Source organism: Octopus sinensis, linkage group LG7 (assembly GCF_006345805.1).
Source record: "Octopus sinensis linkage group LG7, ASM634580v1, whole genome shotgun sequence".
Lineage (NCBI taxonomy): Eukaryota > Metazoa > Mollusca > Cephalopoda > Octopoda > Octopodidae > Octopus > Octopus sinensis.
The window spans coordinates 109,866,288-109,881,287 of NC_043003.1; the positions used below are offsets into that span (position 1 = coordinate 109,866,288).

The 15,000-nt window shown below is 35.1% G+C and overlaps 1 protein-coding gene across 1 annotated transcript; it reads right to left on the bottom strand.

Moving 5' to 3' along the window:
* Window positions 1-6,041: 6,041 nt before the first annotated feature.
* Window positions 6,042-6,458, bottom strand: LOC115214514 (protein GVQW3-like). Its single transcript, XM_029783713.1, has one exon. It carries the CDS (start codon window positions 6,456-6,458, stop codon window positions 6,042-6,044), a length of 417 nt encoding a protein of 138 aa, XP_029639573.1.
* Between the last annotated feature and the right edge of the window lie 8,542 nt (window positions 6,459-15,000).

Here is a 15,000-nt window from a genome sequence, read left to right on the forward strand (position 1 = left end):
TGACCATGTTCTCCCAGACACACGACCTCATCAGAACTCAATAAGTTGGATTAGTACGTATGGGGTGTAATCGACAGAGAGGCCATTTAACACTCCTCTAGCATCAGACAATCTCTCAAATCCGCGATAACCAGCACTATGTTCAAAATTGATAAAGAACATCTGATTCGGGCATATCATCGCTTCCGACCAAACTGACGCACCCTGTATATATATATATTATATATATATTATATATATATATTTATATATAGAGGGCATTATACATACATGCCAGAGAGCATTATACATACATGCCACACGCTAAGAGGGACAATTAGTCATTTCTACCAAAATATTACTAATCCCACCGAATGCAATTTTTCAAATAAGACATTTAAAAATATAGACCTGTATCACAGTGATTTCATACTTACGTATTCATCACATGCCTGAAGTATCATAAACAGCTAACTGATCAACATCAACGAAGCACATGGGTGAGTTTACATATATTACATCCTGTAAATGGCATATTTTTACGAATTGCATTTCGGAGAGGAAAAGTTTTTTCGGAATAAAAATTTAGCATTAAGGACAACTACTTAATAGGAATTAACAGAAATTGTCAGGTAGATAGCGTGAAAACCTCATAAGAGAATAAATTTCGAAAATAATTATTTCTTATTGAACATATTAATTTATATATAGAGGGCATTATACATACATGCCAGAGTGCATTATACATACATGCCACACGCTAAGAGGGACAATTATACATACATGCCACACGCTAATTGAATCATATCCGTTCATTGCATTTCCTGCTCCTTCTTTCCTGCAATTTTTTTTTCAGTCTCTTAATACTGAAATACACAAACCTCCTTGTTTGCGGCCACTAAGCTTTCTCTTCCATGTAATTGATCTCCCATAATGATCAAAAAGAAGCTGTTTGACAAATGTTAAGACTTATGTAAACATTCTCACGAATTATAGCATAAAACTCAGAGTAGCTTGTATGCGATCAATAATTTGTATTACTTATGTTGAGAATATAAAGAGGTTTAACAAGCTCATTGAAAAATGGGCATAAAAGATTAAAACAAATATATTATACATCTCAGGGTAATTTCCAGGAGGAATTATTTAAAAAAGTTCAGTACAGAATATTATGAATTCAAAAAGATTTACATTAATGTAGTGGTGAGGTTGTTACTAACCTGTCCGTTTTAGCAGAAATCATATATATATATCTGTGTGTGTGTGTGTGTGTGTGTGAATGAGAGAGGAAGTATGCACGCGCGTGTATATATATGTAACATGGTATAATTATAAACAGGGCAAATTTAAACCAGGTATGTGTATATATATAACTATATAGATAATAGATACATATGCATGTATATATATATGTGTGTGTGTGTGTGTGTGCGTCTGTGTACTTACATAACACATACATGCGCGCACACACACATACATACAAACACACATGTATGATTAACTGCCTTAAACAAAGGAGAGGAAGACTGGTCCTCCACCGCTAGGTGACAGCCGAAGAAGTTAGAAAATTAGATAGATTCAAACAGTATTTTATCATTTTCTTATTTTGTTTCATAAACACATTTTATATGTGTTTATAAATAACTAGAGAAAAGTTACGTCCAACAAATCCAATTCTTCTCTCATTAGTAATTAACACATACTCATACAAAGTAATACAAATTATTGATCGCATACAAGCTACTCTGAGTTTTATGCTATAATTCGTGAGAATGTTTACATAAGTCTTAACATTTGTCAAACAGCTTCTTTTTGATCATTATGGGAGATCAATTACATGGAAGAGAAAGCTTAGTGGCCGCAAACAAGATGTTTGTGTATTTCAGTATTAAGAGACTGAAAAAAAAATTGCAGGAAAGAAGGAGCAGGAAATGCAATGAACGGATATGATTCAATTTTAAAATGTATACAATATAATTTGAGCTCGAGAAATCGAGAAAGGAGAAAGGAAAAGTGGAATTGATAGTTTAGAATTAAGAGTCAGTATAAGTTAAAAATGTTGTAAATAAAAGTCAATATAATTGGAATCATTCTAAGGAAGAGAAGAATGTAAAGACAAATCTCTGCTCATCTTCATTTCCGTCGCAGTACACCTTACATGTGCTATTGTCTGTTTGGTAATACCAAACTCACATCTAATTTACTCGTACGCACTAATGGAATGTACAAAATAACTTGTGCAACTACCATGTGACACAAAAACCATCTCTTTCGTAGTTGGAATTCTTGGACGACCAACATCTCCGTAGTGATCTTTAGTGTACACGTATTTGCCATTTCAGTGATCTCCATGTCTACTCTTATTATTCCTAGATAAAAGTTGACACCGTGCTGGATCTTCACTTCCATTGGCATACCTTGGTTTTGTACTGCTGGGTTTCAAACAAAACTCTTTACCAGCCAAGACGGGTAGCCTTCAGCCGGTTAAGTTGTCGATTACCAGGAGCGCTCAGCCATGTAACAGGCTCTACTGTATTACATGACACATATACAAATAACTTTATATCCATCTATCTACCTGTCTATCTATCTATCTATCTATCTATCTATCTATCTATCTATCTATCTATCTATCTATCTATCTATCTATCTATCTATCTATCTATCTATCTGCCTGCCTGTCTGTCTGTCTGTCTATCTGTCTATCTGTCTGTCTGTCTATATATCTATGTCACGCTCCCCTCGGTAAAAACACACTCATACTCTCTCACCGCACAAACACACACACAAACACACACATACTTCTATATCATTTCGTCATCAAGGTCTACTGATGTAATCTAATTTTGACGCGAAATTCAAGATGTAATGTCGATGTTTGCGTCACGTTAGTGAGTTCCGTTCTTAAACGCATAGTATGCTTCCGCATTTGAAATTTCTACTCATCCTACTGTGTTGGTTTACTACTACTACTACTACTACTACTACTACTACTACTACTACTACTACTACTACTACTACTCACACATACATATATATATATGTGTATATAGATGTGCATATATATGCATATATATCCACTTGTGATATATATATATATATATATATATATGTGTGTGTGTGCGTGTGTGTGTGTGCATATATATATATTTATACATACATATATACACACACACACACATATATAAATATATAACAAGCACGGTTTTCAAGAATACCTAAGAATAAATGGCCATACAATGACATGCAGAAAGCACCAGCAGCTATCCTTATATATTTATGATATGCAAATAGGTTCCTTTTATGTGTTGGTTGCATCTTTTGTCCGCGTCTGGTAGACGTGGACAAAAGGCAAGGAAGCGTAGCCTTGAATCTGTATACTGTGTAGAAGACACTTCGATTGAAATAAACGAAAAAAGTAGCCGTATTTCGTTCATATGCTTCAAATACAATAGGAAATATATACGACTGTCACCTCGAGGACAGGCAATTGTAGAGCTCTGATAATATATAAGAGGGTTCATTTCGTACTGATGTGCTTACAAAGCTTGTTTACTTGTATCTGTTTTGTTCGTTTGTTTCTTTGTCGCTGTTTGCGCTCGCTCCATGTTTGCCTTGAGGTAAGTAGAAGAACGTTGCTGGTTATCTCAAGTTTTTTTTTATTTCTGCTATGGAGAAGAAGTGATGAAGATGAGTAAAGTGGCAGGTGAGTAGAAAAACAAAACAAAACAAAATAAAAATCAAACATAGATATAATAGTAGAAAATGTCTACTACTACTACTACTACTACTACTACTACTACTACTACTACTACTACTACTACGACTGCTGCTGCTGCTGCTCCTACTACTAATACTACTATTGCTACTACTACTAATAATAACAATGACAATGACGTTGATGATGATGGTGCTGCTGCTGATGATGATGGTGATGATGATGATGGTGGTGAAGGTTACGATGGCGACAGCGCCGAAAAAGAGGATGAGTACAATGGCATCGATGACATTGCAGACGATGATGTTGATCGTATGCTAGTGATGACGGTAAAGAAGATGTTAATGATGGTGATGTAAGAAATAGCATCATGTTCGAAAAACGACAGAAAAATTCTACAACGGAGAACAAAATAATAACAGAATATGATTCTATTTTAGCGTAGATTGAGTGTGATGGCATCCTTCGCCATTACTGCGTACAGTATTTAATTTATGAGGCAAACAGCGAAAGAGGATATTAAAGAATGATGAATACGGAAGTGAAAGGGAGATAGAGTAAGAAGCAGAAAGAGAGAGAGAAAAAGAGAGAGAGGAACATATAGAAAGGAAAAGAAAGATAGAGATGTGAAGAGAAAGAAAGAGAGAAAAAGAATGAAAGTGATAGAAAGCAAGATAGGTAGATAGATAGAAAAAAGAGCGAGAAGAGAGAGAGAGAGAGAGACTGGATGTGGAAAAAAATGGCGGAAGTTAATGGCGACAAAATAAGCGTAAATAAAATGGAAGGAGAAAAGGAATGAGCGATATTAAAAGTAAATTGAATATATTTCTGTTACGACGTAGCGTTTCTCCATTATTATCTCATCTTTTCCTTCCTTCTTTTGCACGTACGCTTCATTTTCTCCCTGCTTTCTTCTTTCACTTTGTCCCAGTATATATATATATTACTATATTTTATACCTTATATCTTATATGTAAAGAATAATATGTTATATGTATGTATATTATTGTAATTATCAGTTTAGTAAATAAATAAAGAAGTTAACATAATATAATGTCTAAAAGTTGGTGAACCACCTATTGTTCCCCTCCATTTTCTTATTGCTATATATATATATACATATATATATGTATACATACACACATATATACATATACATATATACGGCGCTGCATCTGCATGGCCGCAGTTCTGAGCTGAAACTAGAAAAAAAGATATATATATATATAGATAGATAGATATATATAAAGCTTAGATATGTTTCGACCAAAGTTTGGTCCAGGCCATGTCTAACTTAATAACACCGCCTGATATGATTATCTAAATCCTTTTTAAGTCAAGTTTTGTTTATGGTCTATTCAACGAGGGGTCCATTCAAGTTGAGTGAGTTGTATCCAGGTATGGGTGGCTTATCTGGTATTCCTTGAAGAAAACTGTCCAGACTCCGTTTAAAGGTGATGGGATCCTTTTCCTCTTTGATATGTTTAGGGACAATGTTAAACAGGACAGGGCCTGTTGAAGAAAATAAATTATGTCGCAGTGTACCTATATGTTGTGATCCTGAATTGGGCAGTGGACGTATGGCTCGTGATCCCAGCCTTGGATGAACAGTGAAACTAATGTTCAGGTCGTTGGGGCAATGCTGACGGTATGTTCTCCACATCGTGCAAATGATATATATACGTGTAGTACATAGTATATATATGTGTAAGTAATCATATACCTACGAATACACATGTACGTTATACGACATCCATCTGTCTCTCATTATATCCCTCTCTATCCTCTTTCTCTCTCTCTCTCTCTCTCTCTCTATATATATATATATATATATATATGCACACATACACATAGATATATGATCCCTGGCATTATAATTTGACGAGTCGCTCTAAAGCTAAACGCTTTTTAGATGCGAAACCATTGGTCAGTCTATGAAATATATTTTACTGCCTGTGACTACATTACTGCTCTATCCTTTAGAGTGTGCTTCTTTTTCAGACACGTGATCCACTGACGATATAAATGTACGAGGGTAATCCCAAAAGTAATGTCTCCAAAAATATTTAGAAATCACAGAAACGTTTATTGTCAATAATGTTTACATCATTTTAAAGTTTGAACACTTATCTATTTTTCTACATAATTGCCATTTCAGTCGATGCAATATTGTAGGCTCTGGGGTAGTTTGTGTACGTTCATGTCATAGCAGCTCACTACCATGTCGTTGAGGAAGCGTTGAACCTCATCTTTCACTTCGTTGTCGTTGCTGAAGCACGTTCCGGCTAAATATTCTTTCAACTTAGGGAACTGGTGGTAGTCACTGAGTGTCAAGTCCGGACTATTAGGTGGTTTGCCGTTTATGGTCTTCTGTGAGCATCCGTGGGACCCATCTTGCGCATACTTTCCGATATTGCAACTTTTCGCACACAACCCTATGAATGGTGCTTCGGGAAACACCAGGAACCAAAATGCGGAGATCATCCAAAGAGATCCGCCGATTTTCACACAGGATTTGCTCAACCTTCGCGACTGTTTTTTCAGAAATTGATGGTTGCCCGCTTCTTTCTTCGTCATGAATTTCAGTACAGCCAGCTGCAAACTGCCTACGCCACTTGCGGCAGTTCTTGATATCCATGCAGGACATGCCATACACTTCCGTTAATTGGCGATGAATTTCAATCGGTTTAATGCCATTTGCATTCGAAAACCGAATAACTGTTCGAACTTCACACTTGGCGGTAGCGTCAATGGGGAGCATCCTCACATACGACTGCCAAGCCAAGACTGAGCCTACCAGCGAGGCGCGCGCAGGGGCAGGCGCAGGCCGATGCACAACAAATACAACAGTGTTGCCAATAACCACATTCACAGTTTCCCTGCGTCCCCAGCGCTTTGGAGACTTTACTTTGGGGATTACCCTCGTGTATATCTATATATCTATATTTTCATTAACTTGTTTTAGTCATTAGAATGTGGTCATGTTGTGGCACTGCCTTGAAAATTTTCAATCGAACGAATCAAAATTAGTACGCTTTTGTGCTTTTTTTAACCTGGCACTTATTCTGTCGGTCTCTTTTACCAAACTGCTAGGTTATAGGGATGAATGCACAGCAACTGGTTGTGAAGTGGTGATCGAGGACAAACTGAAACACAAACACACACACATACACATATAGGTTTGACGGGCTTCGTTCTGTTTCTGTCTACCAAATTCATTCTGAAAGCGTCACGCATGTGTGTGTCTTTGCATCTTTGTGTCGTTGTGCTTCTGTCTGTTTTCCCCAACACAGCTTCTAAACCGGTTTTGGTCTTTTTATGGCCCGTAACTTAGCAGCTTGGCCTTAAAAGATCGATAGAATAAGTATCAGACTTTGGAAAAGTTTGTACTGACGTTGATTTGTGCGATTAAACCTTTCCTGGCGGTGCTTCAGTATGGCTGATGTCCAGCGGTTCAGACAAACAAAAGATACCGATAATGGTAGAAGATATACATATATCCGCAGACACAGTCGCACGTATACAGACGTACTACGTAACCACAAACCTACATATATAGATATGCACACGTATATACACACATATGTCTATGCATTGAGTAGTAGTGCGTGTATGCGTGTGATTGAGAGAGAGAGGGAGAGAAGGAGAGCAGGTGTGTGTGTGTGTGAGAGAGAGAGAGAAAGAGAGCGAGGGAGTAAAATAGAGAGGGAAAGGGAGATGCAGAACGCGAGGTGAAGAAAGAGAGAGAGAGAGGGAGAGAGAGAAAGAAAGATATATATATATAAATATATATATATATATATAGATAGATAGATAAATAGATAGATAGATAGATAGATAGATAGATAGATAGATAGATAGATAGATAGATAGATAGAGAGAGAGAGAGAGAGAGAATGCTGAGGGTTGTTGCTATAGTTCAGAAAGAAAAGAGAAGAAAGGAATGCCCAGACGGAACAGAATGAAATATGCATTCACACACATACACACACAGATTCATACATACACACAGACAGAAATACTCACTCACAAACACACACACAGATACACAAATATACGCACACTTATTCACCAATACAAAGAAGTACACATACTAATCTGGCGCACACATACAGGCACATACAATAAGAGTGACAGACGAAGACAATGATATATAGAGAACACTGGGTCTATTTTTTCTTCGTATCATTATCTCACCGCCTATATCTCTCTACCTGCCTTCACTGCTGATCTACCTGTATGTGTGCACACATATGCATGCATGCATGCACATACATACATCTATGTCTAAATACATATATATATATATATATATATATATATATATATAGTTAGATCGGTACATATGTATATATACATACATGCGCTTGTGTGCGTGTATGTATGTATGCATATGTAGGTATATATGTATGCCTGCATGTTTGTATGTATGAATGTATGTGTTTTTTCATTAAGATTTATTTAAATTCTTTGTAGAATTCAAGCCAATCTCTAACAAAGTGCCAACTCTTCTTTGTTTGAGTCCAGACAGTTCCAGGCATGTGTGAATATAAGTGACAGTTCATGTACATATGCATATATATATATATATATATATATATACGTACATATATACATACATACGTATATGCATATACATGAGTCTGTGTGTATGTGCGTGTTTATAAGTATATATATATGTATACATACACACATGCGAATACACATACACACATATATATCTACATATATACATACACGGACACACACATGTATATATATACACACATATATATTTATATACACACGCATATATATACATACAAATACATATATATATGTACATATATATTATATATATACATACATATTTATATATACGTCTATATTTATATGTATATATATGCGTATACGTTTCCATGTATGTACACGTATGCAAATATTTTCCCCTAGAGTGTGAATGTTTTTGCTTTTAGAGAATACGTACGTATACGTACATGTGTATATAACTGTCTGTTTGTGTAAGTATGTGTGTGTGTATGTGCGGTAGTCTGTCTATGTTTGCCGTAGGAATACATACATTTGATGGTATATATGTGTGCTTATTCTAGACGATGTAAATTGAAAATCTTTGAATTTTTCGCAAGTATACTTGTTCTGAATTTATTTAGAAGATTATTCCCTGATAAATAATGTAATTATTTATATCAAGAATTTCGCTTCAAGAATTCGCAGTTTCAGGTTCAGTCGCACTGCGTTAGTATTTTCTGCTGCAGTCACTAACCGACTAATGCATTGCGTTCTTTTGCGTGAATTTGGTAGATGGACATTGTATATGTGTAATATATATATATATATATCAAATAGTGTACATTTAAACACAAAGAGAAAAATTACCTTTAACAGGCAATTGCTACACGCTAGGAGAAAGTCTAAACGATCGAAAATCACAAAATTTAAGCAATTTTCAAAGGGAATGAAAAGATAAAAACTTTTACCTTGTTTTTACGGTTACACCTATCGGTTTCGGATTTCTTATCAAATAAAATATCGATATTACAAAATAAAATATCGATATTACCAAATATAATATCGATATTAGCTTTTCAAAGTTCGTTTCGGCATTTTTCATGTTCTGTAGACTGAAACTGCACTTGCGTGATGGATTTTGAAAAAAATTATAACATGTAAGGATGAGACACGTGCTATTGGACTCATAATTATAGGTTAGTCTTGGATGGCTCGGTTACTGATGAGGATTTGCCTAGTAAATTATTTTATTCGCAAAAAAAAAAAAACAATCCGAAACCTATAGGTATAACCGTAAAAACAAGGTAAGAGGTTTTATTTTTTCATTCCTTTTGAAACTGCTTAAATTTTGACTGTCTCCAAGCGTTTAGAAATTGACTGTTATAGGTAATTTCTCTTTGTATTTAGTTGTACACTATTTTATATTGAATAATATGTTGTGTATTGACTTTTGTACATGCTAGGCCACTGGTAATGAAATCTGTAAAAGTTTACTACCCTATATATATATACATATATATATATATATATATAATATATATATATAATATATATTATATATATATATATATATAGATGTGTGTATTTTTGCCCTTATTTACAATTAACACGGAAAAAATAGACAAATAGTTACCAGGGTAGCAAAAAAGGGTTACGCCATTTTATTCCTTTGGAATAATATACGAATAATATCCTAGAAACATGTGTCGGAAGTAAAAGATTTGAATAACACCTGCGCTTAATTCCATTTATATACATATATATATATACATATATATACACACACACACACACACATATATATATATATAATATATATATATAATATATATATATATATATATATATATATTATTATATATATTGAGAGAGAGAGAGATATTTATATGTATATATATGGATATAGATAGATAGATATAAATATATACACAAACACGCACACATAGGTATGTTCATGCATTATATACATGCATACACATGCATATATATGTATATATGTGTATATATATATGTAATATATATGTGTGTATATTGGTGTGTATATATATTGATTAATATATATATATATATATATAATATATATATATATATATATATTGGTATATATATATTGGTATATATATATATATATGTACCAATATATATATATATACACACCAATATACACAGATATATATACATATATATATACACATATATACATATATATGTATGTGTATGCATGTATATATATGTATATACGAATGTATGTATATATGTATGTATGTATGTTTGTGTGTGTGTATGTATGTATATATGTATGTATGTACGTATGTATGTATGAATGTACATAGAGTTACGTACAAGTTGTATATATATATATATATATATATATATATAGGCGCAGGCGTGGCTGTGTGGTAAGAAGCTTGCTTCCCAACCACATGGTTCCAGGTTCAGTCCCACTGCGTGGTACCTTGGGCAAATGTCTTCTACTATAACCTCGGGCTGACCAAAGCCTTGTGAGTGGATTTATTAGCGTTGAAAGGTAAGATAAATATAACACGTTCAACGCAGTAGAATGGGTGAGAGGCAAGAAGACATATAGCAGAGATAGGGGAAGGAGGAGCAACAAAGAAAGGAGAAGCGGGGAAAAGAGAGAGAGAGGGGGGTGGGAAGAGATATAGAGAGATAGATCGTGCGGAAGAAGGGAGTGGATAAAGAATAATATTAAAAGACAATGGAACCGTTCTCATATCGTCGTAGAGAAAACATTGAAAAACGTTTTGTTTTCGACGATATATGATAAAGCAGTGGAAATATGGAAATTCCAAAACGAAATGTTATTTCTCTCTCTCTCTCTGTCTATCTATCTCTCTACCTACCTACCTACCTACCTACCTACCTACATAGCTACGTACCTACGTACCTACGTACCTACCTACCTACCTACTACTACGGATCTATCTGAATACCTACCTACCTACATACCTACCTACCTACCTATCTATCTATCTATCTATATATATATCTATCTATCTATCTATCTATCTATCTATCTATTTGTCCGTCTGTCTGTCTGTCTGTCTGTCTCTCTTTCTCTCTCTCTCTCTATCTATCTATCCATCTGTCTTTCCCATCAAGGCAGGTTTTCAGAGACCGGAATAGCACGCTAGTAAAGAGGGCTTTGACGGGAGCCATCATCAACAACAATTGGTGGTTTGCTCTCAAGGGAGCAATAAAAGCCGAAGCGATTAGGTATAGCAAAGCACTACCCATAGATAGAAACAGAGTAGAGGATGATCTTGTTTAGAAGTTAGAAGAGGCGATTAGAAGTGGCATCCAACGTACTGGCGGCGAGGTTTGCCCTCGACGAAAACTTCAACGCCAAACACGAAGGGTGTGTTGTCAGAGCTAGGATGCCTGCTCTAAGAACGAAGGTGTTGGAGCTGCGCGGGAAACCCGGGTGGCGGAGGCGCAACAGGGCAACAAAGCCACCATTCGGTCTCTGGTAGATGAACGGGACCGCGAATTACTCGAGCCAAGTAAAATGTGTGACGCCTTTCAACAGCATTTTGCCCGATTGTTCGGGACGAGTGGCGAGCGAGAACGCAGGGTGGACTTCAGTGCCTACCTGCACAACCTGCCACGACTCTTGACAAGAGAGGCAGGGTGCGGAGACGGTGCCATCATAGCGGCGGAAGTGCGGGACGCGATGGTAGAATGCTCGAGGGACAAATCGCCGGGTTTGGATGGTGTCGCTTGTTTACCGGGGCTAAGCCATTCCTTACGCTGCATTCCATTGACGTACAAGCACCATTTTTCGTAGCCAGTAACGATTGGGTAAAGAAATCGTTGCTTGTGTCCATGAGTTGAGCGTTGACGAGCAAGCAAAGTAGCGGAGATTATGGCTCGTTGATTTTTGCTGTTGTCACTTAAAGCATGCGGAATCCATGCTCCATACTTTTGAACCTTTACCATCGAGTGAAGATGCTCCTCTATAGCAGTGTGGGAGCATTCCATTTTCTCTGCCAGCTCCCTTGTCGTCTGACGAGTGTTTTCGCGCAAAAGCTGCTTTAATCGCTCTTCATTGAATTCAAATGAACGGCCAGAATGAGGTGCGATTTTGAGGTCAAAATTTCCATTTTTGAACTTGGCATAGCAATCACGAGCGGTTCTTTCAGCTATGGCACCCTCTCCATACACAGTAAAAATGTCACGAGGAACTTTTGCGACCTTAGAACCTTGATTAAAAGCAAAAAGAAGGAGGTGTCGAAAATGCTCGTTTTTCTTAACTTAACATTCCATTTTAATTATCTGAAAATAAACAAAAATTAACTAAAATTAACTAAAAAAGAACCCAACAAAATAAATTTCAAAATGATTCAAAAATAGAATTCTCGAAAAAAAAAAGGATTCCAAAATTTAAAAACGCAATAAATTTCAAAATTTAAAACAACCTCGAGAACTTAGTCGCCAACCCAATATGTATGCTCATTTGAATGCATATATGTATGTATGCATGTGTGTATGAGTCTCTATGTTTCAATGTAACTATGTAGGAGGAATGGGTAATTTGCTAATTTCTCGATTTTTTGTCCCTATCTGTATGAATCCATCACATTGCAACTATTACGTCATCTTCAGGAGGAGTAAAAATTGGTCAGCATTAGTTATTATTGAAGTTGAGACAGTTTGAAACATTCAGGTGACCGGGACTTCATTTTCAAGAAACATTTCCTTAAACTGATTTTAATTGGAATTTCTAATAAAATATCTGAATAATTTTTGGTGTTTAACAATCAATTAGGTTTTTTTTTATTTTGGCTGGTTTCCAAGCCAATTTTTTCACACACTAATGTCTAATTTGAACATTTTCAGTTTTCAAAAAAAAGAAAAAAAAAAGAGATGTCTGAACTCGAGCATAATGAGTAATAACTGATTTCAATAACTGCTAGGTGTGTAAATATATCATGAATAGAACCACTCCAGCAGATCGTGAAGAGGCAAGATATTTTATATTTTTGTTGCATTTCTTATTTTTCTAATGTCAAAGGATAGATATTGATGTGTATGAGTCTATTCTCAAATGTAATTCTGGTGAATTGAAGGGACAAATTTAACTGATTTTGTCTCACTCATTTTGCTCCCGCTAAATTTGTCTTTTATGTGCTCAAAGAAGACAGACAATTTTCTGAAATAGTGTTCTGAATACGTTATAGTGTTTTTAATGCATTTAGAGCTCATTTGCTTAGCTGATAGCTTTGCAAGGTGGTGAACATTTGTAAAAAAGTTTTTTTTCTCAAAATCAAAAATTCAGTAACTTTTATTTATTGCGTCCCCTTTTGATATGCTTGTTTACGCAAGAAGCTTTGAATGTTAAGTGCATGAAATGTATATATGTTTACTATATATGAACACATACAGGAATACAATATAATGTATGCGTATTTGTGTGTATATATGCCTTAGTGCATGTGTATGTGCGTGCGCGGTTTTATATTACGTATAACCGCCTTCATTATTACATCAATTTTAACGTTACCATTTTGTTAACTTATCCATTGATTCATACGGTAAATGCTATATACAAGTAAGTGGGATTCAACCAAGCCATACAAGGATTGTGTGTGTGTTTGCGAGAATGTATTTCTGATTTGTATAATAGAGAACAAGTCAGTATCTACCACACAAACAAGGCTTGGCCATTGATAAATGGGTATCATTAACTAGGTAATCAGAGGTGACCAGACACATGTATATTGGTGTATGGATGTTTGTATGTATGTATATATGTGTGCATGCATGGATGCATGCTAATCTTGGAGCTAATCAACGGCAGCTTTAGTCTTATATTTATGGACTGCCATACTAGCTTGGCAATAACTGTTAATTATATATATATATATATATATATATATATTATATATATATATATAATATTATATATATATATAAAATATTATTCGAGACAAAACCACTATTTTGCAAACAAACAAGGAAAGACTAATTAATACATAATTTTAATAAATAGTCAAAAAAACGCCATTACAATCGTTTCTTGTCTTGATCGACAATCTTCAGGTGGCTTCCAATTTACAATTCAGTGTCAATTTTTGGCACTGAATTGTAAATTGGAAGTCCACCTGAAGATTGTCGATCAAGACAAGAAACGATTGTAGTGGCGGTTTTTTTGACTATTTATAAAATTTTATGTATTAATTAGTCTTTCCTTGTTGTTTTGCAAAATAGTGGTTTTGTCTCGAATAATATTTTATAATATTTTACTATAAAATCGATTTATCATAAATCTGATTTTTTCCCTGTAAATTTGGATTTATTCCCTAATATTTATATATATATATATATATATTCATTCCTTTCATGAATTTATCCCTTTTTTGTGTTCTAGCACTACGCTTCCTTATTTGGAAGCCTTTTATTATATTTCTATACGAAATAATATAGTCTAATGACTAATTCGTCTTTTGTGCTAGGCCACTGGTAATAATAATTTATTTTATTACCCTATTTGATTATGTTTAAATATTGCTTGATAATTTGTTCCTAAATTTTTTACGCGCATCCTCTCTGTCGCCGGGTATGGTTTGCGTCTGCGCAGAGGTTTGAAAAGTTAGGATATACAAACCTTTAGATCTACATGTGCTTCTAACAGTCTGTGCGTCTAGGAATACGAAGGCTTCCCACTGAAGACCCTGGCCTGGCAAATATATTCTGCGTGTTTGCTAAAAATAGGTAGAAACCGTCGGCCTGGGATATAGCTGGGATAGTAACTGTTTTTAATTTTCATTCCT